General features: G+C 42.2%; 1 protein-coding gene across 1 annotated transcript; it reads right to left on the reverse strand.

The window, feature by feature from the left end:
* Positions 1–217: 217 nt before the first annotated feature.
* On the reverse strand, positions 218–24104 carry LOC115005079 (regulating synaptic membrane exocytosis protein 4-like). Its single transcript, XM_029426879.1, has 2 exons — positions 23017–24104; positions 218–366 (listed from the first exon to the last, which is right to left on the reverse strand). The coding sequence occupies exons 1-2, from the start codon at positions 23111–23113 to the stop codon at positions 218–220; spliced, it is 246 nt and encodes an 81-aa protein (XP_029282739.1). The 5' UTR covers positions 23114–24104.
* Between the last annotated feature and the right edge of the window lie 931 nt (positions 24105–25035).

Raw genomic sequence — 25035 nt, forward strand, 5'->3', positions numbered from 1 at the left:
GACGGTCATGGAGCTGCCAAAAGCTTGCACTGCGACGAAATATCGAGTTTTTAGGGAGTCCCGAGTGGTCGGGGCTCATACCACATGACCGCAATGTTCAATGGTTGGGTTGTTTGCCTCGTTTCCTGTCTGCCTCTGTGTCGTCTTTGCAATGTCTGGATACGCCTGAACTGACTTCATTGTGTTTGTGTTGACGAACCGGAGCCGGATGAGTTACTTACTTTCCCTCGGAGCCGTAGCTGTTCATGCTGTCCTCTATAGACTCGTGGCTGGCCTGGCGGACGGTCCGACTTGGCATCTCCACAGCCAGACCCGTCTCCGTGCTCCTCTGGATGCCTCCCTTCAACTTCCTGCCCTCCGTATCCACTGCAGGGAGACGACAGACACACACATAAATGCCGCTGCTGTACAGTACAGTGTGGGGACATCGAGTGAGTTGATTGTTTGGTGACAAAACAAACATGAATCTGTGTTTTCTTCTTTCTAAAATATTGATATTAGAATCCCCACATTTGTGTATAAACTGCTCAGTTGAAGCTGTTTATGTGTTTGTCCTGCTGTGACTTCATTAGTGTCAGAAGAAGGACGACCACGGTGATGAGGAAACACTTTAACGAGGCCAAGGACGAAGGCACTCGATTCCTCCTCCTCAATGCACGGCACACTTTATGGGACCTATCTCCGGCAGCAAGGTGTCCTGTGTGTGTGCGTGTGTGTGTGTGTGTGTGTGTGTGTGTGTGTGTGTGTGTGTGTGTGGTGTGTGTGTGTGTGTGTGTGTGTGTGTGTGTGTTGATATAGTTTATAATGAAGCTCTCTAGTACGAGGTCCTTCACCTTGTTTTCAGGACAGGACAGAATTTAAACTTAAAACAATAAAACAATGATTTAATATGAAGAGATAACAGGTCTCTGTGTTGTGTTGCAGAGATATCTACTGCAGTTAGCATGCTAACAGCTAGCTGCGCTCCGTGCAGTCTTGTAATACCATTTGTTCCTCTAGAGGCGATAGTGAGTCACTGTATCTGTATCTGCTCTCAGTACAGAGAGAAGAAGAACAGCTGCCTGACTGTAAATATTACAGGCATGTTTCTGTTTTATAGTTTGTTTATTAGATTAAATTCAAAGTGGCAGAAACGAGAAAACCCTGGAGCTTCTTCTGGCTGAGCTCAAGTCTCTTCGACCGCCGCACTCTGCAGCCGCCTCTGCAGCCGCCTCTGCCGACCTCTCTCCTCCCCGGCGGGCTGCTCTCCTGGCTGTGCCGCCATCAGGAAGACGAGACAAATATTTGGTCGTTTTCTAGTTTCTGCCACTTTGTATTTAGTCCAATAAACAAAGAAACATAACGTTACACGGACTACAGCCCCGTGAACATCAGTGCAGAAAACACAGATGATCAGCTTTCAGACAGTTTTCTGACTGACAGGCGTTACACAGGAGGAAATGAAATACACAATATGAAGACGGAATGAGAATACAATAAATATGCCAAACTACTACAACTAAAACATGAACATTAGATAGTATGGACCCAGTTTAGAGGTGAAATACTGCGCCCTACTTCTTTGGATCAGGTGGCTCAGAATTACACGCACACACACACACACACACACACACACACACACAAACACTATTTTTGTAAAATGGTAATGTAATCAGTTTCATAATGGAACTGTTTTCACTGTGAGTTTTCTGATTTAAATAAATGCTAAAATGAGTGGATTAAAGATTAAAATCAATAAAATAAAATAAAATAAAATATTTTTGCCCTCTCCTGACCAAATCCAGACGATGTTGTTCTATCTTCCTCCACAGACCGTTTCAATCACCTTAACGGGAATAAAAATGCTTTAGGAACCCTGGCACACACACACACACAACACCCACACACACACATACACACACACACACACACACACACACACACACACACACACACACAGTGCCATGAAGTTAGTTCTGCAGTTATTAAAGAGCGACCTAGAATGGTGCTATTTCCATCGTTCACGTGGGACGGGACGCTGGCAGATTTGGGTTACTGCTTCTGCTTCTTGACTGGTTCAATATGATCAGTTATCTCCAGCGCTGCCACACATCCACACCACCGTCAGTGCAGCCGGTACAAAGGTCAAGCTGATGCTACCTGAGATTGTCACAAGTGCGTAGTTTGCACCTGCATTTACAGGTTTCATTTCAAACATTTAGCTGACGCTGTCCATCAGAGTGAGTTACTATCAGCTTTATAGTGGCAGAAGCCAAAAAACTCCTCGTATTAAAACAATAGAAATTGGGTCAGGATGCACTTTTAATGCTTGTGAGACCCGGTGAGCAACATGAACAGCCACAACAAAAAAGCTTTGTAGTTTTTAAACAAAGTTCCTTGATCCATTTAGTGTGTAAAGTTAGATTAATTCGTTTTTAGGGTCGTTTTAAGTGTTTTTGTAGTTTTCAAATGTTACTGTGTAATTAATACATCAAATCAAGACAATGTGTTTGCAAACTTATATTTCACATAATACATGAGTGTCTGGGCGCCTTCTCTCAACATTCAGATATCAGAGTGTCCCACTTCACATATCTTCATTATGTCTTATGAATGTACTTGTATTTTAACTTATTTGTAAAATAAAACAATGCTAGTGCCCAAAATCACACCATATTCCCTCTACATGACACTAAACTGTACCTCCGCCATTTTATTTAAGGTTCTGAATACTGAGTGTGTACACTACGCCTTATATTCTGCTCAAAACAAGTCCATTGTGTGACTCTACAGCTGTCAGTGACGTGTCCCGAAATCTCAATTCAGGTGGCGTCACCACGTTGGAACCCAGACCTGCGGTGAGAGCGTGAGAGTGTGTATCTTGCTGTCACCTCTTGTCACCAGGTGGAGTGTTGAGGCGGAGCAGAGTTACATAACTAATAGCGAGTGGATAAAGACTGGAGACACGTGAGCCTCTGATATTATCTCAAATCAGTTCAAATCAATTCAACAGGCTTTACATGTAGCAGAGTGAAAGGCAGTCAGCAGAAAAGACTGACAGTTTTTCTTATTAACAACATTTCTACCCAGATTCACTTTCCATATAACGTTATACCGGATGCCTGTCTGCATCTTTGCATCTCTTTCTACTTCTGTGCTTTAAGCTGCAGTTAGCATGTAGTATTAGCTGCTCTGCTAGTCGGTAAGACTAACGAAAACTTAACTGGACTTGGACTGTTTTGGGACACGGCTAATGACACTCAATCCAAACTGTCTAGACTAGAAAAACATTGCAGTCCAATACCGAGTTCTTTCAAAAGTTCTGATTCAAGATGATTGACCTTTAGGATGATATATATATATATATTTTACTCTCAAATTGTTATCATGAAGGACCATCCTTTAAGAAATATACATCAATCTACATTATTAAGGTTTTCTAAAGCTGGTATTGGTTTCCTCGCATGGAGTCAAAACGAAGATGTACAATCCTTTTTTTTCTGAATTATGTTCAGATGAGAAAAACTAAATTTGTCAAATATATATGCAAACATACACCAAAGTATTTGGTAAAAAAAGCATCTTTGAAATGATTCTGATGACTTTTTGTCTGTCATGTTTTCATAGTGAGGTGTCCACACCGGCTACAGGTAAGTGACCCAGAAACACAAATGTTTACGGGTATAAGAAGACAGATGTTTAGCATCTACGTGGAAAGCCAAGCCGGACCCCTTATTCCCACTTCGACCAGCTGTTGTTGTTTACTTGTGTCCAGATGTTTGGCATCTTCCAGCCACATAAACATCTGGTGGCTCAGTGTGTCAGAGTAATGGCAAAGTTTGCTTCTGTCCACTCTGTCAACATGATTTCTCCCCTTTCTCTCAACACACCCACAACTCTGGTGCATGTCAGTTATTTATAGTGTCCTATAAAAGTCAGAAATCTGCAAGTACTAAGTTCATTGTGATTACTTCTGTAGTTAAAATGCAATGTTGTCTTTAACCACTAACATTATTGCTCACTCTTTAGGTCCAGAGTGATATCCCGCCTTCTAGCGGCCACAGTTTTCACCCCGGGAGGCTGAAATGTGGCTCGCAGGTCAAGTGTTTGTGAACGCATGGATGCATAAAGGTACATGCTCGCAGCCTTGCAAATATGCACTTCTCAAGCGTGTTTAAATTTGAGCAAGAGCATCTCTCCAAATCTGTTCCCCGTGCACTGGAAAAGTAAAAATCGCCCACTGCGTGTGTGACGAATGTAGTTCACAGCGTGTGATGCAGAACACCCTCTGTGATGTACCACACAAAGGGTCTGATGTGACGCATACAAGTTGTGATGCAGCAATCAGCGAGCCAGGACTCATTAGATTGTCTCCCAGCAGAGAGTTTTAATGAAAGCAGAACAGACACAAAAATAGCTGCTCCCCATTCTGCCAACTTATCTGGCCAACTGACTGACAGACAGAGAGGCTGAGAGACGAGGTGGGTCAAACCTCAGATACAAGGCTTCTGCAGAGACACACGATGAAGAGCTGATATAATCCATCAGCTTTAAACGTGAGGATATTCAAATAATCTAAATATCTAAAAACGACTCCAGTGTTGTGCGGATCCTTTTAGTATAGATGAACAGTAAGATGACATTTCTGAATAGGTCATTGTGACACAATAAATAATCTTTTTTCTCCTGTACAATCTGCCGTGTCACATAAGATATTGGACTTATGGTATTACAGCGCAAACACGGCCGTAAAGTTATCATTCTAATGCTTTTTTTTGCGAATAAATAACTTGCTTATATAATAACCTTATTTTTTCTTTCAGTTTATTTTTCTGAGCTTTATTCAGTTATTTTTCTGTCTTTGCATCCCAAACTAAATGAGTTGGAGCGGACGTTCCTTCTAAATGGGCTTCAGTTACCACCGGCTGTCTGAAGATGCTAATATTCCCCACTGTAACTGCGTGTGGCTATTACACTGACCTTTGTGAATTGGATGGTTTTTGCAATGAGGCTCATTTGCATACAAAGGGGCAAATTCTACTCCAAATATATGCATATTACCTCATTTAAATACGTGAAAATAGCACAGGAACACTAAGACGCTATTTGCTTTGCAGAGCAGTCAGGGCTGCACCCTCTCGCCTGTGCTTTGAGAATCACACGGTTTCTTTTTGTCTTATAAGTGTAGGTTTAGTGGCCTCAAAAGCTGCGCAATCCTTTTGTGAACTCAGACAAGAGTCCACTCGAGTAGTTAACCTGAAACAACTCTTAGCTAACTGCTTATCCCTTCTTATTTGAACAATCTTTAAAAGCACAGCTAGTATAAATCATAAGGTTCACAAAGGCTCATCTTGTACAATCCTCATTGTCCCGTGTCATTGTGAAACATGCTTCACTTGTACCTATCTTGGGTTTAGGTGGATATTATTTTTTATTGATTCTTATATTCAACTGTCTTGTGATTCTAAGACAGTTGGAAGAACAATCCCATAAACCTTCGACTCCCCTGATCATAAACAGATCCTGATTTATGTGTCTGGACTCCTAAAGCAGTCAATGACATTTTAAGCAATCAACTAATGACTCACACCTTCGTCACATTAACTTGAAGCTGCAGAGATAGTCTACGTACGTCCTCACTGAGAGGAGGAAAAGGATGTTGAAGATGTGCAGATAATCCACAGACCTTGCTGTGAGCAGTTTCATGTAGAAACTATTTCCTTTCTACCGTGCAGAAGGAAGCGTGCATCTACTCGCAAGACGCCAACATCAATGGCGTCCTCCTCGGCTGAGCTGTGAGGCTCAGGTGAGCTCAGGAGAGATGACGCACGCCTTCTCCTGCTCAGCGATAGGGTAGAGAGAAAATAGTTCAACTGCTCACAACAAAGTCTGTGGATTATCTTGAGTCGTGATTTCTGGAAAGAGACGTTGCTGTCGAGTATTTCAAATGTTACTTTTGGCTTTGAGCACCACAAGCCGAGTGCCATCTAGTCAGACATCTCTAAGAAAGTGTTCAAATGTGGTCATTCCTATATTTATTTCACAACAACCCTAACCCCGGCCATCATTTGGTGCAGGATTGTATTCAAACCTCCTGACAGTACTGCAGATACATACTGGGAATCAAACAAGTCCCAACACTGTCAGTGTTAGTGCTACACTCCATACGATGAACTGTAGCATCCTAGGCTCCCTACTGTTTCCTCAGGATGCCTTTTCTTTTAAAACCCTTTATAAAGTTTCAAAACTCTCGAAAAAGGCAAACATCTGAGGCTCTATTTGCCTCTCATGCCGTGCTGAGAGCTTGTGACGCATCCCTCTGCCCACCCACCCTCCTGTACCTCCACACTGAGTCTGACACAAAAGCTAACGAAGAAAGTGAGTACATCTCCTCCTCTGGGTGACATAGGGGAAAAAAAGATAAAACATCATGATGCATTTTAGCTTGACCTAATTTCACACGCCAGTCTTCGGGAGAAGAAGTCTAAAAATGCCTCTGGGGATGAGACACAGACTACTTTAGAGGATTTCCTCTTCCTAAATACCAATATAGCCACTTTGAAAGACCACCTGCTTGGATTTCCTCTGCTTCAATCTAATTATTCTGCAGACAAGATTTTTATCAACATCTTTTATCTGTAATTTTTCCAAACAGCAAGACATCAATCCATTCCTATCATTGGCTAAAAACAACCTTTTAATCCGATCTATTGAAAAATGAAGTGAAACTGTTCTGGTAAATGTCCAGGTAATACTGCACATCTGAAACCGCCTTGGGTGAATAAATGGTTAAATAAAATGAAATGGATGTACAGCAATATCCAGTGAGTGAAATTGCTCTGTCACCGTCAACCCATTCATTACTGAGAGAGAGCGAGAGAGAGATGGAGAATCTGGCATAAGGTGCTCGTCAGAGCGAAAGAGAGGAGAACGAGGATCCTGGGAGGCGCTGAAAGAGTTGCATTTATTTGAAAAATGACTTTCCAGTGGAGGTGCTAAAACCGATGAAGGAGCGATAACTCCGGCTGAAGATGAATGAGAAGCTGCTTTCTTAAACCTCTTGGCTCCACAAACGACGTGCAAAGCAGAACATTGCGGGCCGGAAGACAGAGTCAGAGCTAATTACTTTATTGGTAGATAAGCATTTTTTAACCTTTCTCCAAATGACGGGTTCTGCTGAGGACACCTGGGAGCTACTGTACCTATTATAGTTGCAGACACGCCGAGGAAAGCCAGGGTTTAAATGCCTTGCTCAAGGACACATGAAGAAGAAGTTAGGTTGTTGCTGACGTCCTGAAATTGAGGGAAAAATTGACATCTGTGTTCACCCAAAACTCTACGATAGTATATATATATAATATATATATATATATATATATATTATATATATATAATAAACATAAGTATGGCGCGGTGGAAATTCACTTTGCGTTGAACACAGCATTAATAGTGTTACCATGCCATTAGCTACACATTTTACACAGAACCTGCGAGTAAAGCAACAATGACATAGCATTTAATTTGACATCCAGCAGCAGCATATCCCAGTAATGATGTGTCATGTCAGGAGGAATGTGCCATATGTCGGAGGAGCAGCAGCAACATGCCTTTAATCAAAGTGGCATCCCACTGAGAATAGACATAGGACACTTAAACAAGCCAGATAACCCCCGAAAAATCTATATACATATCTGGTTATGAGGAAGTGTTTTAACGCAGTGTGTTGGTATCTTCGTGTGCATTTGTGCATGTATGGACTTCCATCCCTTCATCACCTTTTAGATTTAACCCTAACCCCTAACCCTAACCCAGGTGGTCTTTTAACAGGGGCTATTTATGTGTTTAATTCATGCCTAATAAAGTGGTCCTTGGGCGGCTGTGGCTCAGGAGGTAGAGTGATCGTACACCGGTCGGAAAGTCGGTGGTTCGATCCCCACCCCCTGTCGAAGTGTCCTTGGGCAAGATACTAAACCCCAAATTGCTCGACTGTGTGTGTGTGTGTGTGTGTGTGTGTGAATGGTTATCACTACTGAAGATGATGTGCACCTTGTATGGTCCTCTGACTCTGTGTGAATGACATGTGTTGTAAAGCGCTTTGAGTGATAGGAAAGATTGGAAAAGCGCTACATAAAAGCACTCCATTTTTATTTATCTTTCCCTTTGTCACCACTCAGGGTAAATGAAGTTTCCCCGGTGACGTGTGAGGGGATATTGACCAGGTCTGCAGCTGCCAACACTCCAGTTAAACCTATGTATTGATTGTGCATTTCTGTCATAAAAATCTTCATTTGCTATTAGTTCAGTAATGGCCTTTAAACCTGCTGCACTGAGTTTGACCTCCTGTGTGCTTTACACACATACACATGCTTGGCACTTAAGACCCGGCTCTTATATTACAAACGACATACATTTATTACATAAACCATGAAATAAATGCAGAGAAATTAAAATGTCGAGCTGGATTACATCTAACAGGATCAATTTTAATCTGTAAAAAACATGTAATCTTCAAATGATTGAATACTGCACTATTCAACGGTAACATGCTGATGTTTAGCAGCTTTAATGTTTACCATGTTCCCCATCTATGCACACTATAGTTTGTTAGTATGCTAACATTAGCTAAGTAGCGCTAAACACAAAGTACATCTGAGGATGATGAGAACGTCATTAGTCTGGTCATAAATCCAATTATTGGAATAATTGCAATGTTGACGTGATGGAGGTGCAAGATGATGATGATGAAGAAGTTAAGAGATCACCAAATGTTTTCTTCAATGAATCTTGAGGGTGACAAGATTGTGCCATCCAACCAAATAACCAACATTGTCATGTCTTGTCTTACTTGTGTCCTTGTGTTTTCCCTCCCCCTGTGATTATTGATTTGATCCTCATGTGTCCATCCACCCTACCCTTGTGTCTTTGCCTTTCTCCCCCAGCTGTGTCTCGTTCCCTCCTTTAGTGTATGTGTATATATCCCCGTCTGTCCCATTGTTCCTTGTCAGTTCGTCATCAATGTTACCTCGTGCTTTCCTCATGCCCTCTCATGTCTTCCCTGGTTTGTGTTTGCAGTTTTAGCTTTTGCCTTGTTTTATATTTTTGTAAGTTTTTTTTTTATAAAGCTCTCCTTTTGTTAATCACCTCGTCTGCCGCTTTACATTTGGGTCCTCACCTTTTCTTCAACGTGACAACAACACCCAAACTGGACAACAAGGATATGAGGACACTGACGTCAGGATCTTTTATACATTATTTACTTACACAGACTTACATATCTCCAGTGCATATAATTTCCATACAAATTGTTATGTCTTATTACTTGTTCTTTACAACAATATATAATGTTTTTTATCGTGTTTGAAGAACAAACTTTGATGGAGAAAGCGTGGTAATATGCTGATGGAGAGACAACGAGATGTAGAGGAGAGACGAAGGAGAGAAAAAGAGGGAGGGAGGGACTCCATAAAAAAAGTCTGTCAAGACACAAAAGAGAAGATGACAGAAATAAAAAATAACGAGACAGTGTGAGCGACAGGAACGAGAGAGAGAAAGAAAAGATGTAGATAAAAAAAGACCCTGACAGCCTCACTAAAAAGATCACATATTCTGCTCCTCCAGATATTAAGTACTGTGTCACAGAAGCAAAACAACTAACTGATAAACTATTTTCAAGAGAATTAAACCAACGATATTTATCTTAATTGTGCGACAGACAAGACCCGATAAAATAGCATTTCATTATTTGATATAAACCACAGCAGTCGTAAATAATCCAATAATCCAGAGAAGTTGTTAGATCACGCTCAGCATTTAACTGAATTCTCAAGAGATGCTCAATGAATACTGAATGAAGTGGGAGTGAAGCAACACAAAGTAGTTGGAAGCATCCGACTGTTTTCCTCCTTTAGGTTAATTGGGTGCTTGCAGTGTTAAAATGAAGATAAAGGCAGCTTTGATAATGTCCTTCTGCTTTCAGTCATCATGCTAAAAATAGGCTAAACAGACCTGCAGTGAAGATATACTGAAGAGTTGTGGACTCACGAGCCATTGGACCGGTCCGACTCAGAGAAAAATTTAGACTTTTGGTTCGTTTTCTATTTAATCTGGTTCGGTTTCACGGTGCACAAATGAAAGCGGACCACGTAAAAAGGGGCGTGTACGAAGGAGCTTTTATCTCTAGAGCTGCCACTTATGTGCAGGGAATTGCAAACTAAAAGATATTGCGGTTGAAGTGTTTTCACTCGTTCACAAATGCTTTCTCCAGATTTCTCGAATGATTATGAACGTCACTATTTTTGTAGACTTTATTTAAGATATTCTGTATGTCAAGCAAACATCGGACTTCTGCAGAAGGTCAAGTTAGTCCTCTCTGTCATGTTAACCTGTCGTTTATCTTTGACAATCTCAACAAATGCCCGCGCAGGCAGTCCATAATCCTGAATTTTGGTTCACTTCCTGCAATTGGGTCGGATTATGTTCTCATTGCGATCAAACAGCACTAGGTTTCGCTTGGAAATGGTCAGAGACCACCTTTCAAAAGCGTTCTCGGACCAGTTACTTTGGTCTGCACCAGAGTTCGACTAGAACGGACAAAATGTTGACTTGTGAAAGCGCCTTAAATCAACTTAACAAATCCATCTTTATATTGCACTCCCTAAAGTTTTAGAGACTTAACCTACATGACGTACCGACAAGATATTTTCTTGTTTTTGTGTCCTTATTCTCTCTTTCTGTTTGGGAGCAATGACTCGACAGTGTTGCTGATGGGAGAGCAGATCACTTCAAGGAGGACCTTTTTGTTGAGGCTTTCAATTAAATAAATTTAACATGACCTTGGCTGGATCTTTGACTGAGAACACACACGTACACACACACGCACACACACACACACACACACACACAAGCCAAGGTCTGTATTGAAACTGCAGGGCAGCGGTGAGGAATAGCTGTTCCAAAATGGAAGAAGACGCTCCAACCTGGACTTTTTCAAATTAGGAAAGGTCTGAACAAGGACTTTCAGAAATGAAAAGACTACTCTGAGGACTCAACTATAACGAAGACTTGATGAAATTAGAAAGACTTCCTCAAGCCAAGTGAAAAACTTTAATGAAATGGTTTCAGATTGGTTTCAGATTGACACTAAAGGACATCTAAAATCTGAAGTTTATAAGAAATCTGAAACATTTACTTCAATTCATGAAGAATTTTCTCAGTTTTTTTTATTCTTGGTTCACTGTGGATGCATGTGAAAAATTCAAAGTAACACGTGGTGAGTTATTAATACACAAGTACATCTTGTTCAACATGGTCCTGGTTAAAAGGTACTAAGAATGACCTTAGTAGGAAAACAGGAAATGAAAAGCAGACTAAAGTTTACCATTTGTCTTCTCTACGCTTACTTTGTGAGAAAATGTATTGATGTATTGAAGTTTAAATCAAAATTTTACCAAATTATTTTGTCTATTTCAGTATTGTCTGAGTCCAAAGAAAGGACATTTCTTGCAGCGTTCTACATAATATACATGTTGACACCTATTCTATCAAGTTATTGACTTGAAATGGAAATAAGATCTTAGCAGTCATGTTATCACCTTTGCAGAACAAAAGGTTGATTAAAATAGATTCTTAGTGGACTGTAAATACAACAAAAAAACACTCACCCAGTTCAGTCAGTGCAGCTTTATGCCTCACCATAAAGACACGTGTGGCCCACCCCAAAACTGTGTTTATTTAATTTAGTAAACTGAACAGGCAATTTCAAGGATTTTCCAGGTCTAATATTATCCCTATTAATGTAGGTGACAATCACGTCATTTTACTTTTCCATATGTATTGTGGAGAGATGTTGAATGTAAGCAGTACTAAGGTGGAACTGTTGACACATGAGCAGTTGCCTCCGGGTTGTCTTAGGGGGGGAAGCTCCGCCCCCTCCTCAGAAGCAATCTGGATGACGACCTGAATGCTCCGTGTCTTCATTGCTGCTGCACTCTATCTGTATTTTACAGGTTAGTAGTTGGTGAAAATTATCAATGTAAACTTCTTTACACTGAGCTTTATTTGGACAAGTGTTATTAAGATATTTTGATGTCGTTTTAAGCAGTTTGTCGAACTGTAGGAACTCTTTGATACGCCGCCACTGTCGACATGTTGCCGGCGGCTGTTTTGTGGGTTTCTTTTGCCTGGGTCTAGTCACCAAGTTTTAAGATTAATTACTTTGCACAGTATCTGCATTTCGTCTACTATGTGTATAAAAAGCTAAAATGAATGGATACATTGTTCAGTGCTGAAAAACACAACAGTAAGATGTTACAGAGCTGTACTTGTTAGTGTAAAATGTTGATATTGTAATGTATGTAGTTTAAAGGTGTATTTGTCGATTTGAATAGCAATCTGGATGACGAACTGAATGCTCTGTGTCTTCATTGCTGCTGCACTCTATCTGTATTTTACAGAATCATTTATTGTTGCTGTGGTACCAACTTTGGGACCCGTAACACACGTTTACAGCGACTCTGCCTATTCTCACTTTCACTTCATTACCAAACTGAAGCGAAGGGAAATGTTATCTGCAGCATGCAGGTGTCATTAGAGATCGTGTAACTCTATTAAAAGTGTTAATGCACTTTTCTGCATGATAATCGAATCAAGAAATGACACAGGAAATTAAATTAGAGCTAACGCGCACCTTCACACTCAATTCTGTAGACACTGCAGCAAAGAAAAGAAACTGATGCTTGTTTAACTTCAGGTTCATCACAAGGTACCAGACGTGTGATGCAGTATTAGATTCATTAATAAGACACCAGATGATTGCACGAACTTCAAATGCTTCTCTGTGTTTCCATTCTAATGTAATTAGCAGCATGACACCAAAGAGGGGAACATGAGTGGTAGTACTGCTGAACTGCAACAAAAAAAAGTGTATTGTATGTTTATTTTCATTTCTCTGTCATGACATAGGGATCAGAAACAAACATTAAAGTTGATGTTTGGATTTCATACCAATATGTGTGTTCAGAGTCTGGAACTCAACCCTATCCCTTGCATACTGCAGGGAAGTATGACATATTCTTATATTGTACAGATGTCATAGGGAAGAGGTTATTAAGGCATACAGCGTAAAGGACTCTGACAACAGATATCTTGAGGTCAGAGGTCAAGGGACCCCTGTGGATATGGCCATGCGAGTTTATTCCCTCGCCAAAATGTTGCCTTTAGCCTCATTCCCGACAAGCTAGCATGACATGCTGATGGATTTCTTAGGTTTTCTAGTTTCATATGTTATCAGTATCCGGGCGATCCCTCAAAGGGTTCATGCAAAAGTTCAACCTTTTTGGAAAATACTTGTTTTCTTCCAGAGAGTTGGAGGAGAAGATCGATGCCACTCTCATAGCGGTTAGCTTAGCTTAGCATAAAGACATGAAACAGCTAGCCTGGCTCTGTCCAAACGTAACACGGTTTGGCTACCAGCACCATGCATTTAATTATTAAGGACACTGGATATGAAAGCGACAATATAACAGCGGCATCATTAATATTATTAGTTCCACCAGTGCTCCTCATTATCAAGACGTCTATTGTCACTCCGGTTATACAATCGTGGGAAATACTTTTACTTGGAGGCTCCATTAAAGAAACCCAATAAATATAAATAGACATTTACAATATAGTAATTTAAAATATAATAACAAAATATAATGTTGATTTAAGAAAAACAATAAATAGTCGACAAATTGACGCATTCCCAGATTAACTAATTAATAAAGTTGTCATAATCGATAAAAATGCAAAAACATCGGAAATAAAACCCCAAGATGCTTTCAACCAGAGCGCTGAGAACACATAGAGAGAGAAGCAGAAGAAAGAGATAAGTAGGAGAGATGAACACAAGAGACATCAGGAAGTGAAGACTGAAGAAGAGAGGCTGAGGAAAAGATAAATGACAAGAGGAGAGGAAAGAAATAAGAGAGGGGAAATAAACAGAGCTGTGAAGAAGAGGACGACAGGGAGGGAAACACAAAAAGAGGCAGAGGGAGAAGAGGAACGTGAAAGGAAAGATATGAGGAGAAAATGTTTTCCCTCCTTAACTTTTATCTATATTTCTTTATACAGACATTCATATCAGAACAATTCACAAGCTGCCCGAGCAGGAAGGATTTAACCTGCCTTCACTGACAATAGGAAGTGGCTGTCAAAGCTCGGTGGATCAACACATTCAAATTGCCTCTCAGTGATTTTCTGTCATTACCACACAAAGCACGGCTGTTAACCGGCTGCGGCATTAAGAATGAAATCACACTCTCCATCATTATGTAACAGTATGTTTGAAGAGGCGTCGCTAAGCTTGTCTCGTTTGTCTCTCAACATGACAACTTGACTTCCTGCTCTCAGTCTGGCACAATGCAGCCTGTCAGGACAGTCGGGCCTGTTGCGATCCTGCAGACGTCTCTCCTGTCTTCAGTCTCCACCTCTTCCCATCCTTCTCCATCTTCTCTTACTGTCCCAATCTCTTCCTCACGTCTCTCTATTTGGATCTCCGTGTGTTTTTCAGCATCATCACAGGTGAAAAAGTTGCTTTTTGTGGCAGATGAGCGAGCAGGAAAAATGGCAACATGCATCGCTGCTCTTTAATAAATGTGGCAAATCCTGCCTCTCATTAGTGCGGTTTGTTCAGGTCCACCCCATTAGGTCAGCTCTAAAGCCGTGTTTCCACAGCATGATACGGCTTTACTCGACTCGACTCGGCCCTTTTTCGGTTGTCCACTGGGGATAGTAGCCGGTACCTCATACTTTTTTTTGGTATCCCCTCAGACGAGGTTCCCAGTGAACTGAGACACTAAAAGGTGACAGTAAAACACTGCAGACCGAGAGAATCCTGCACAAACCTGCATTTTTAAATATCAAACTACCATCAATAACGATCGTTGTAACTAGCCATTAGCTTGTTTTCTATCATTATAATTTATTACAGAGAACCTCATGATTTACAATGTATTTAAGTTGCATTTGTTGTTCACATTATTTAATTTAGTATACATAGGTTTTATTGTGAAGTCTCGGTGGAAGTCTCGTTTGGTTGCTTCCGTGTAATTAAGACTCCTGTGACCAAATGGGCACTTAAGAGCTCCGGAGGAAAGTTTTGACCGGTGACAAAAGACTTCAGTGCGCTTCCAACGACACCACAAGACTTCCTCACATTATAGCATGCAGCCAACAAGTTATAGTTGTTTGTATTGTAACTATCTGCAGTGTCGAACTGTACAAAGATACTTCGGTTACAACTCCGCAGCAAATACTGGACTTTATACTCCATTCAGATTAATAATACAAAAATATAATTTTAAATGTATTATTACATCCATCCATCGTCCACCGCTTATCCGGGATCGGGTCGCGGGGACAGCAGCTCCAGTAAGGAACCCCAATCTTCCATCTTCCAGCTCCGACTGGGGGATCCTGAGGCGTTCCCAGGCCAGTGAGGAGATATGATCTCTCCACCGAGTCCTGGGTCTTCCCCGGGGTCTCCTCCCAGCTGGACGTGCCTGGAACACCTCCCTAGGGAGGCGCCGAGGTGGCATCCTTACTAGATGCCCGAACGACCTCAACTGGCTCCTTTCAACGTAAAGGAGCAGCGGCTCTACTCCGAGTCTCTCAGACGCCAGCCACCCGTCTGAGAAAACCCATTTTGGCCGCTTGTACCCGTGATCTCGTTCTTTCGGTCATGACCCAGCCTTCATGACCATAGGTGAGGGTAGGAACGAAGATCGACCGGTATATTGAGAGCTTTGCCTTCTGGCTCAGCTCTCTTTTCGTCACAACGGTGCGGTAAAGTGACTGTAATACCGTCCCCGCTGCTCCGATTCTCCGGCCAATCTCTCGCTCCATCATCGCTTCACTCGCGAACAAGACCTCGAGGTACTTGAACTCCTTCACTTGGGGTAATGGCTCATTCCCTACCCGTAGTAGGCAATCCACCGGTTTCCTGTTGAGAGCCATGGCCTCAGATTTTGAGGTGCTGATCCTCATCCCAACCGCTTCACACTCGGCTGCGAACCGATCCAGTGACTGTTGAAGGTCACAGACCAATGATGCCATAAGGACCACATCATCTGCATAGAGCAGCGATGAGATCCTCAGGTCACCGAACTGCAACCCCTCTCCTCCACGACTACGCCTCGATATCCTATCCATGAAAATCACGAACAGTATTGGTGATAAAGCGCAGCCCTGGCGGAGGCCAACATTCACTGGAAACGAGTCCGACTTACTGCCGAGTATCCGGACAAAACTCTCGCTTTGGGTGTACAGGGATTGGATGGCCCTCAAAAGTGACCCCCTCACCCCATACTCCCGCAGCACCTCCCACAGTATCACCCGGGGGACCTGGTCATACGCCTTCTCCAGATCCACAAAACACATGTAGACCGGATGGGCATACTCACAGGCCCCCTCCAGGATCCTTGCAAGAGTAGAGAGTAAAGAGTTGGTCCGTTGTTCCACGACCAGGGCGGAATACGCATTGTTCCTCTTCAATCAGAGGTTCGACTACCGGCCGAACCCTCCTTTACAGTACCTTGGAGTAGACTTTACCAGGGACGCTGAGAAGTGTGATACCCCTGTTTTAAATAGGGGAACCACCACCCCGGTCTGCCAACCCCTAGGCATTGTCCCAGACTTCCATGCAATGTTGACAAGACGTGTCAACCAAGACAGCCCCTCAACACCCAAAGCCTTTAGCATTTCTGGACGGATCTCATCAACCCCTGAGGCTTTGCCACTGTGGAGTTGTTTGACTACCTCAGTGACTTCCATCAGGGAAAATGACGATGATCCCCCATCAACTTCCAGCTCTGCCTCTACCATAGAAGGCGTGTTAGTCGGATTCAGGAGTTCCTCAAAGTGCTCCTTCCACCGGCCGATAACCTTCTCAGTCGAAGTCAGCAGGGTCCCACCCTTGCTGTACACAGCTTGGATGGTTCCTCGCTTCTGAGGTACCTCCTGAGGTACCGGATGGTTTTCCAGAAGCACCATGGTGCCGACCGAAAGTCCTTCTCCATAGCTTCTCCGAACTTCTCCCACACCCGCTGCTTTGCCTCTGACACGACAGAAGCTGCCGCCCTTCTAGTCCTTCGATACCCTGCAACTGTTTCCGGAGTCCTCGTGGATAACATAGCCCGGAAGGAGTCCTTCTTCAGTCGGACGGCTTCCCTGAAGCATCTTTGTGTATCTAGAAAAGTGCTATATATATTAAATGCATATACTGTTTATACTGTTGTTTTTGTACTTTTACTAGTAACATTTTGAATGCAGAACTTTTACTTGGAGTATTTCTACTTTACTCAAGTAAACAATCTGAGTACTTCGTCCACCATATGGATTGGATCTATTATCAAATTCGGTTCAATTTTCAACACGTGAATCCCGAATAAAAACACAAACCGCAAAATCTATTTTATAATAATAAAGTAAAGCGAAACGTGTTTGTCTTCGGTCTGCAGGACTGAACTCTCAACTTCAAATCTGTTTCCTCTCAGAGCTCTTCAGGTCTTCATTTGGTAGAGATGAACGTGCTGTCTGACGTCATGTTACGTTATAAACTGGCGAATGAAAAGCTCATTTATCGAAGCTCTCCCTAACATGTGGTGCCACTGATGTTCACCGCTCCCTGGTGAGAAACACTGCATTGAACAACGGCAGCAACTGTTAGTGCAGACTGAACACACTGAAGAACACCTTCCCTGCTGCCATGTTGCTCAGTATAACAAATTAACACCTGCAGCCTCCTCCTCCTCCTCCCCTGTGCCTCCTCCTCCTCCCTATAGAATAGACCTCCTTTCCTAGCAGTCCATTTTGTTCTCCTGACTTTTCTGGGTCATCTCTCCAACTCAGAGGCACACCAGAGTCCTTTCTCCTCCTCCTCCTCTCCCGCTCCTCTCTTTCTCTCCCGCTCCTCCTCTCTTTCTCCTCTATAACTCAAATCTTTGACATCGCCTCCATGCATCTTTCCTGCCTCATTATCTGGTACGATACATGATTGTAGCCACATTCGCTCTCCTGCGGGTAGAAATCTTTTGACCACATGTTTTGCATTAAAAACACAACTTTAAAAATGATAATTACTTTAACTTAGAAGCGTATTTTTAGTGTGTGTCCTCCTGTTCCTGGACAGCATGAAGATGGAGAGATGGAGGAATGATACAAGGAAGGGATGGAAAAGACAAGGGTAACGAGCAAAGGGGGGAACAGAGACCTACTGAGCCACGTTAACTTCTCAATCCTCACTTCCTCCCTCCCCCCTGCTGTTCTTTCACCTCGATCACTCTTCTCATCGCCCCCCTCCATGCATGTGACCCCTGATTGATGTATAGTTGATGCTGCCTTCTTCTCCTCATATCCTACCTGCCTCTTTCCATCCCTTCTTCATCCTCCTTCCTCGCTTTACTCCTTCCACTTCTGCTCCTACATCCATCAGTCCCAACTCTATTAGCTTTTCTCTCATCACTCTTTCCTTCCCTTCGCTCTTTTTTCATCCGTCCTGTGATTCGTTGAAGGCTAATGTTCCAGATACTCCCACAATGAGTGACATCTCATTACCTTAGCTGCTATAACATCTGATGCATGCTCTCACTTCACACACATTAGGGACTTTCATTCATAAGTTCACAAAGAAAAAGCCGCGACTCTTCTGCAGAACCTTTTAGAAATCTCTCTAAACTCAGAAACAAACAGAAGATAAACCTATAAAATAAAACTTGACCTTTGACCTCAAATGCATCTTAATTCTAATCTTCAGCACACGGTAAAGCCAAGTCCTGAAACGTAACAAATCCCCACTGTTTCTCATTTTTCTCTTCTCGTGAGAACATTTGGTTCCTACAAGCGAAGACTTACGGCAGCACACACTCTCACACAAAGAAATATAGACTCAATTAGTCTCCCTGAGCAGCAGCGCCTGCTCTACTTCTATATTAAAGATTTTTTTTCTCCCTCTGATTAATGGGAAGATCAGAATGAACAAGAACAAGCCAGAGAGGAGAAAGAAATCCTCCCAGAAACACTTAAAAACAGACGATTCACCTTTTCCTTTCTCGGGCCATTTTCTTAAGTGCGCAGTTGTTCTGTAGTTACAATAACTATATTTTAAGTGTTTCAGAAAATGTATATAGGAACAATTTGTTACGTGCAGTGACGTGCATAGAACTAGTGAACCAGAGACCTGTCAATCACAAGGTAGCCCCGCCCTAAAGCATACTCTGCTTTATCCTCTATTGTACTCTAATGAACATCGTATTAAAGAAGACTTGAAACTACAGCTTGAGACCATAAACTCTTTAAGAAAATGTTTACTGAGGTAATAAATCAAGAGAGAAGAAGAAACATTTTCTTATAGACTTCTATACTTATTTTTGCATCCAGCGGAGTCGCCCCCTGCTGGACATTAGAGAGAATACAGGTTTAAGGCTCTTCTGCATCGGCTTCACTTTACAGACGTAGAGGTTGCTGCTTGAGTATTAGGGAACGGTCATAATGCTGACCTTGAAAACTCCGGACTAAGTTATTTAAATCTCTTTCTTCACTATCCTGTAAAAACCCAAACTGAAAGCAACATTTAGACGATTGAAGGACAGTGAGTAACTTCTGCAGAACATTATAATTTTTGGGTGGATTTCTCCTTTAACCCTTGTGCTGTCTTCACAACCTGTATACTCCCCGTGTCCTAAGGGTCAAACATGACCCGCCTCCACTAAACCTCTTAAATAAAGCAACTTCATTGAAATTTCAACCCAAAATGTATTTAGCATGAAGAAACAACCTGTAATTAACCTCACACTTTATAAATGTCTTAGTTTTCCCCTTTTACATTTACATCGTTCTTCTTCTACAGCTCACTTGTTATGAAGTAGAGCAATATTATCATCATTTCATGTTCTAGTTTTAGAAAGAACTTATGTAGCCTGAGAAAGTAAAAGAAATGTTTTGAATCAAACCGAAACAACAGAAGTGAAATTCTTATATTCTGTAAAACAACAATTTAACTGCAAACTCGTTTTTCAAGAATTTAAAAACTTTGGTCACGGGGGGGGTAATGATGCACCTTCACAAGTGTGTGTGTGTGTGTGTGGACTGAATAGACATGGGAGCACAGAGGAAAAACAACAAACTGTAATTCAGATCAGAGATGTGAGGACAAGTAATACGCTTCACTTGCATTTATATTTAAAGGTTACTAACCTTTTAAGGTTGACATGAATCTCTACAATGTAAATTATTCGCTATTAACTCTGAAAATTAAGAGGGAAAGAGATTAAAATACAATTTACGGTGGAAGGACAAAGTTAGGAGTTATAAACAAGAGAGAAAGAGAGACTGTATTTAGCTGCAGTCAACCACAATCAACAGCCATATTAGCATTTAATTAGACTGAGAGCCACAAGCCACGGCCTGCCGCTCTGCTCTGATTACCACACACACTGCTTTCAAATCTGTGTGTGTGTCAAGAGACACAGGTGGGTGTTAGTGTTAGCGATTCTGGTCGATGTATAGTATAGTGGTGTAGTACTGCAGTGTGTATATCTGTGGCACGTGGGTTGTGTCACTTCCACGCCTCACAGGAGACGAGCAGCTTGACTAACGTGAGTGACGGTGAGCGCAGATTATATCTATTTTAAGGGTGTTTTTATACCTTTATTACTTGTAGTAGAGAGGAAGACAGAGATGGAGCGCGGAAACAACTCGTACAACATTGCTGACCGCAGGTTTAGGAGCACCTTAGCCCTGAGGACATGAAGTCAATGTTTGGAGGGATTAGCTCCACTGGCACAGGGAAATTATTGACTTTGACCAACGTGATTTAAATTGACTTTAGTCGTGTGCACAGCAGTGTTCTCCGTGAGACAAAACAATGTCCGAACACACGTCCATGTGTTTTTCTTCTCATGCATTCTTCACTCTCCAAACTCTGCGTCTCATAGAGAATCGGATTTGCACAAATGCAATTGTGTGTGTTGCTGAGAAACAGCAGGGGTAAGTGGTGTGCAAGAGATTTTTATTTATTTAATGAGCTGCACTCTCGGAGCTTTGGGTGAATGGTTTGGTGGATTTAAAATTACAGTGATTTGCTGTGTAAATAATTACAACAAGTGCTTTCAGCCAAGCAGAATATTGTGTCAGGTCCCAGCTGTTCCCACCAACTGTGAAAAAAGAATCCAGAGATTGTGCTGACCACGCTGCGGCCGTTTGTTCTCCGGTGGGTTTTTATATGTTGGTGATGCAACAGCAGCACTCAAGATCTTTAAATCCCAGTAAATAAGGAGATGTTCTGTGCAAAATTCCAGTGCAACCTGTACTTCTGCTGGAATAACACTTGATTATACATCATTCACAACATAAATGGAAATGATTTTGAGTCCAAGTCCACAAACGTAGCTTATAATGCAAAACACACCTTTGTTGATGTTGTACTGCAATTTAGTGAATGCAATAAATTAAAAAAAGATGAATAATTGACATGCATTGAAGGCCTGTGGGGCCCTTTGGGTTGTTGGGGCCCTTGGGAAGTTGCCTTTATTCCAGTTTGTAAAACACCCTTGGTGGCCATGTTAAATGTGTTTTAAATAGGAACCCTGTGACCTACTTTAAACTAGTTGTACATCAAACCTGCACACACACTCATTTTTTCCAGACATCCTTTTGAATGCATATTTTTATCCTTTACTTCAATGTGTATTCGGATAGACAATCCACTTTGATAGTTTTCAGACAGGATTAGTAATCAGAAGTAATGTAGCAATAATATCAGTTAAGAGCAAAATGAATTACATCATCTGATGCAGCCGATTTGAGGAAATACTTGATCCTACAGACAATCTCATCATAGAGACCCTGACATAACCACACAGGTGTGCACAGGCTCACACACACACACACACACACACACACAGGCCTGCACACACATGAACAAAACTATAGTTTTAACTGATTTCTCTGATTAAAGGCGCTGAGATGATCCGGTAAATATAATAAAATACGCGCTGTTAAATGACATGCATGACGCGTTTTTGAAGGAAATATTTGAAAAGCAATTAACCACATTGGGAACAAGAAGACGTGTCATTGTTTCATATTTAATTTACTTCAAAATTGAGTTCATAGACTCGACAGGTTCTAAAATAATGAATGTGACTGTAAACTGTGGCACTGTTTAGACACTGGCATCTAATTAAGACTTATGGATCGTTTGTTATTCAATGAGCATGTCACATTTCAGAGGATGAAATCACACCTAGTTTTTTGTAACATCATGCAGCACATATATTGGTCTCTCTCACACACACACACACACACACACACTGTGATGCATTTCATGTGGTTAAATGTCAACGTTATCGACTATAATCTGCCATTCAACCATCAGTGATATCTGTATTAAAAATGTTAGCAGGGCTTCAACTAGCAATTACTATCATTTAATATGTCATCTTTTAAATTATACATTAATAATGTACTCTGTGTTAATGAGTCCAACATCACATCTTTAGATTGTTTGTGTTGTCCAGATACCAAACGTATTTATTTACATTTGAGGAGCTGCAGCAAGACAAGGTTCAGTTTGTTTGATAAATGACTTCAACGATTAATTGAGTTTAATAACCGTTGAGAATTCATTTTCTGTCAGCCAGTAATTGTTTCTGCACTAAATGTCAGTCTCGTTTCTGACACACATTGTGCACCATATACAGACCATGTGTCTTACATCAAACCACCGGATAACATTGGATCAACATGAATAGAAATGTGAATCTACTGTAAAAATCAGCCAAGATAAAAACCCATTTCTGCAGGACATGTAGCTGATTTACTGAATGAAACTGTCCTCTGAGCCACAACAGATTTACATAACACTCAGCCTGACGTGTGGATGGAAACATTAGTTTCCCAGCAGACAGGTGACAGATGACATGCCTTTTGTCCTATGTTTTATGTATGGCTCCATCAATCCCGTGGCTGTGTGTGTATGGTGTGTGTGGCACCACTCACCCCCATCGTCCTCGTCGAAGGAGTTCATGCAGGGGAAGTATATGGCGAGGGCCTCGAAGGATGCGGACAGGCTGATGCGGCTCTGCGATCTTTCCATGTAGAGCCCCGCCGTCGGGCCCGGGTCGGCCGGCTTGGCCAAGCGCGGCTGGGCATTCTTCACGCGGAGTACGGCTCGCGGCGTCTTGGATGGCTGTCAGCTGCCCCCCACGGCAGATCCACCTGACCCCGAAAAGGAAGAGTCGAACAAGAACCCCGAGATGCTCGCACCGAGTAAAATCGGTGCAAAAACCGTACTTGCAGCAAAGAAAGATGTTGGGTGTTTCTCTGTACGTCAGGCCGAATGCAAGCTCTGCTGGTGCGAATACATCCTTCTAAAGGCAAAGACTGTTTTTTTAACTAATCTATCTATGGCTGTACGTAGCAGAGTTGAATCTCTCTCTCATTTCTGCTCTAGTTCTTGGTTTCTTGCTTCCCCTCTCAGGCAGATGCTGGTGTACATCCTCCTGTTCCTCCCTTGTTGTCCTCAGAAGTCCAGGTGATAGTCTGATGGAGTTATTGTTGTCTGTCCTGCTTCTTCACGCTTTTTGTAACACAGCAAAACTCCCTGAACTCTGCTCTCCGCATGTCAATCTAACATCCTGCTCCTGTTTGTGCTTTCACAGCTCGAAGGGTCTTCTTCAGACCCCGGCGCAGGAAGGAAGGAGGGAGGAGACGCTGGCGGTAGAGGTGATTTTGACACCCAGGTTCAAACGTGTTGCTTTCAAACTGAATCAAAGCTTTTCATTTCTGTTGCTCAGCGTTGTTGTCATGTCCTCCTGCAAAAAGCATTGCAAACTGACTTTCAAAGCCCAGGAGACATCAGCTGCAGGTGCTGATGCAGAACTGCTTTGTTTCCAAACCCCAGAGAGCATCAGTTGCTGCAACAAATGCAACTGGGGGCAATATGTTGCTCCTGCTTTGATTCAAACTGCATGACAGTTGATTTTTGCTGTAAATGTTCTCAATGCTGTGCTGCTGTCAGCGAGGTTTTCTGTCCTCTTCTTCTTCTCCTCCTCCTCCTCCGTCAGTCCTGTGTCGCTCCCGTTGCCGTGCCGATGCTCCACTGACCGTCTGCTCCTGAGACGAGGAAGGACAGAAAGAGAGAGCAAGAGATGATGAGAGAGAGAGAGAGAGAGAGAGAGAGAGAGAGAGAGAGAGAGAGAGAGAGTGAGAGAGAGAGAGAGAGAGAGAGAGAGAGAGAGAGGGGCTGCTCTGTTTAACAGCTTGTGTCTGACTGGATTCATTCACTGGCGAGCTGCATAGAGAGAGAGAGAGAGAGAGAGAGAGAGAGAGAGAGAGAGAGAGAGAGAGAGAGAGAGAGAGAGAGAATGGAGCACAGACTGTTGCTGGCAGCTCGACCAATCAAAATGTGGAAGAGGGAATATGGGCGAGGCTTGGGGACAGTGAAGGCAGGGCAGGACAAGTTTACTGTCTCTGTCTCTCTCTGTCTCTCTCTCTCTCTCATTTTGTCTAACGCAATTGGCAGTCACCAACCTTTTCCTTGCAAAGATCGTCAGAAATACATGAATCAAAGCCCAGAGAGACAGACAGACAGAGAGAGTGTTCAAAATGTTGAGCCCATTGCCTTTCTCTATATTTCTTTGAAGCAGAATATTAAACCACAGATATGACGATGGTCACATTTTTTTCCTGGTGAAACTAACTCTCATTGTCTCAACGCGCTCTGTGTGTACTATATTACGCTCTGTGTGTTCTATATTACGCTGTGTGTGTACTATAATTACGCTCTGTGTTACTTTATTACACTCTGTGTGTTCTATATTACGCTGTGTGTGTACTATATTACGCTCTGTGTGTACTATATTACGCTCTGTGGTGTTCTATATTACGCTGTGGTGTGTACTATATTACGCTCTGTGTGTACTTTATTACACTCTGTGTGTTCTATATTACGCTGTGTGTGTACTATATTACGCTCTGTGTGTACTATATTAACGCTCTGTGTGTTCTATATTACGC

Source organism: Cottoperca gobio, unplaced genomic scaffold (genome assembly GCF_900634415.1).
Source record: "Cottoperca gobio unplaced genomic scaffold, fCotGob3.1 fCotGob3_249arrow_ctg1, whole genome shotgun sequence".
NCBI lineage: Eukaryota > Metazoa > Chordata > Actinopteri > Perciformes > Bovichtidae > Cottoperca > Cottoperca gobio.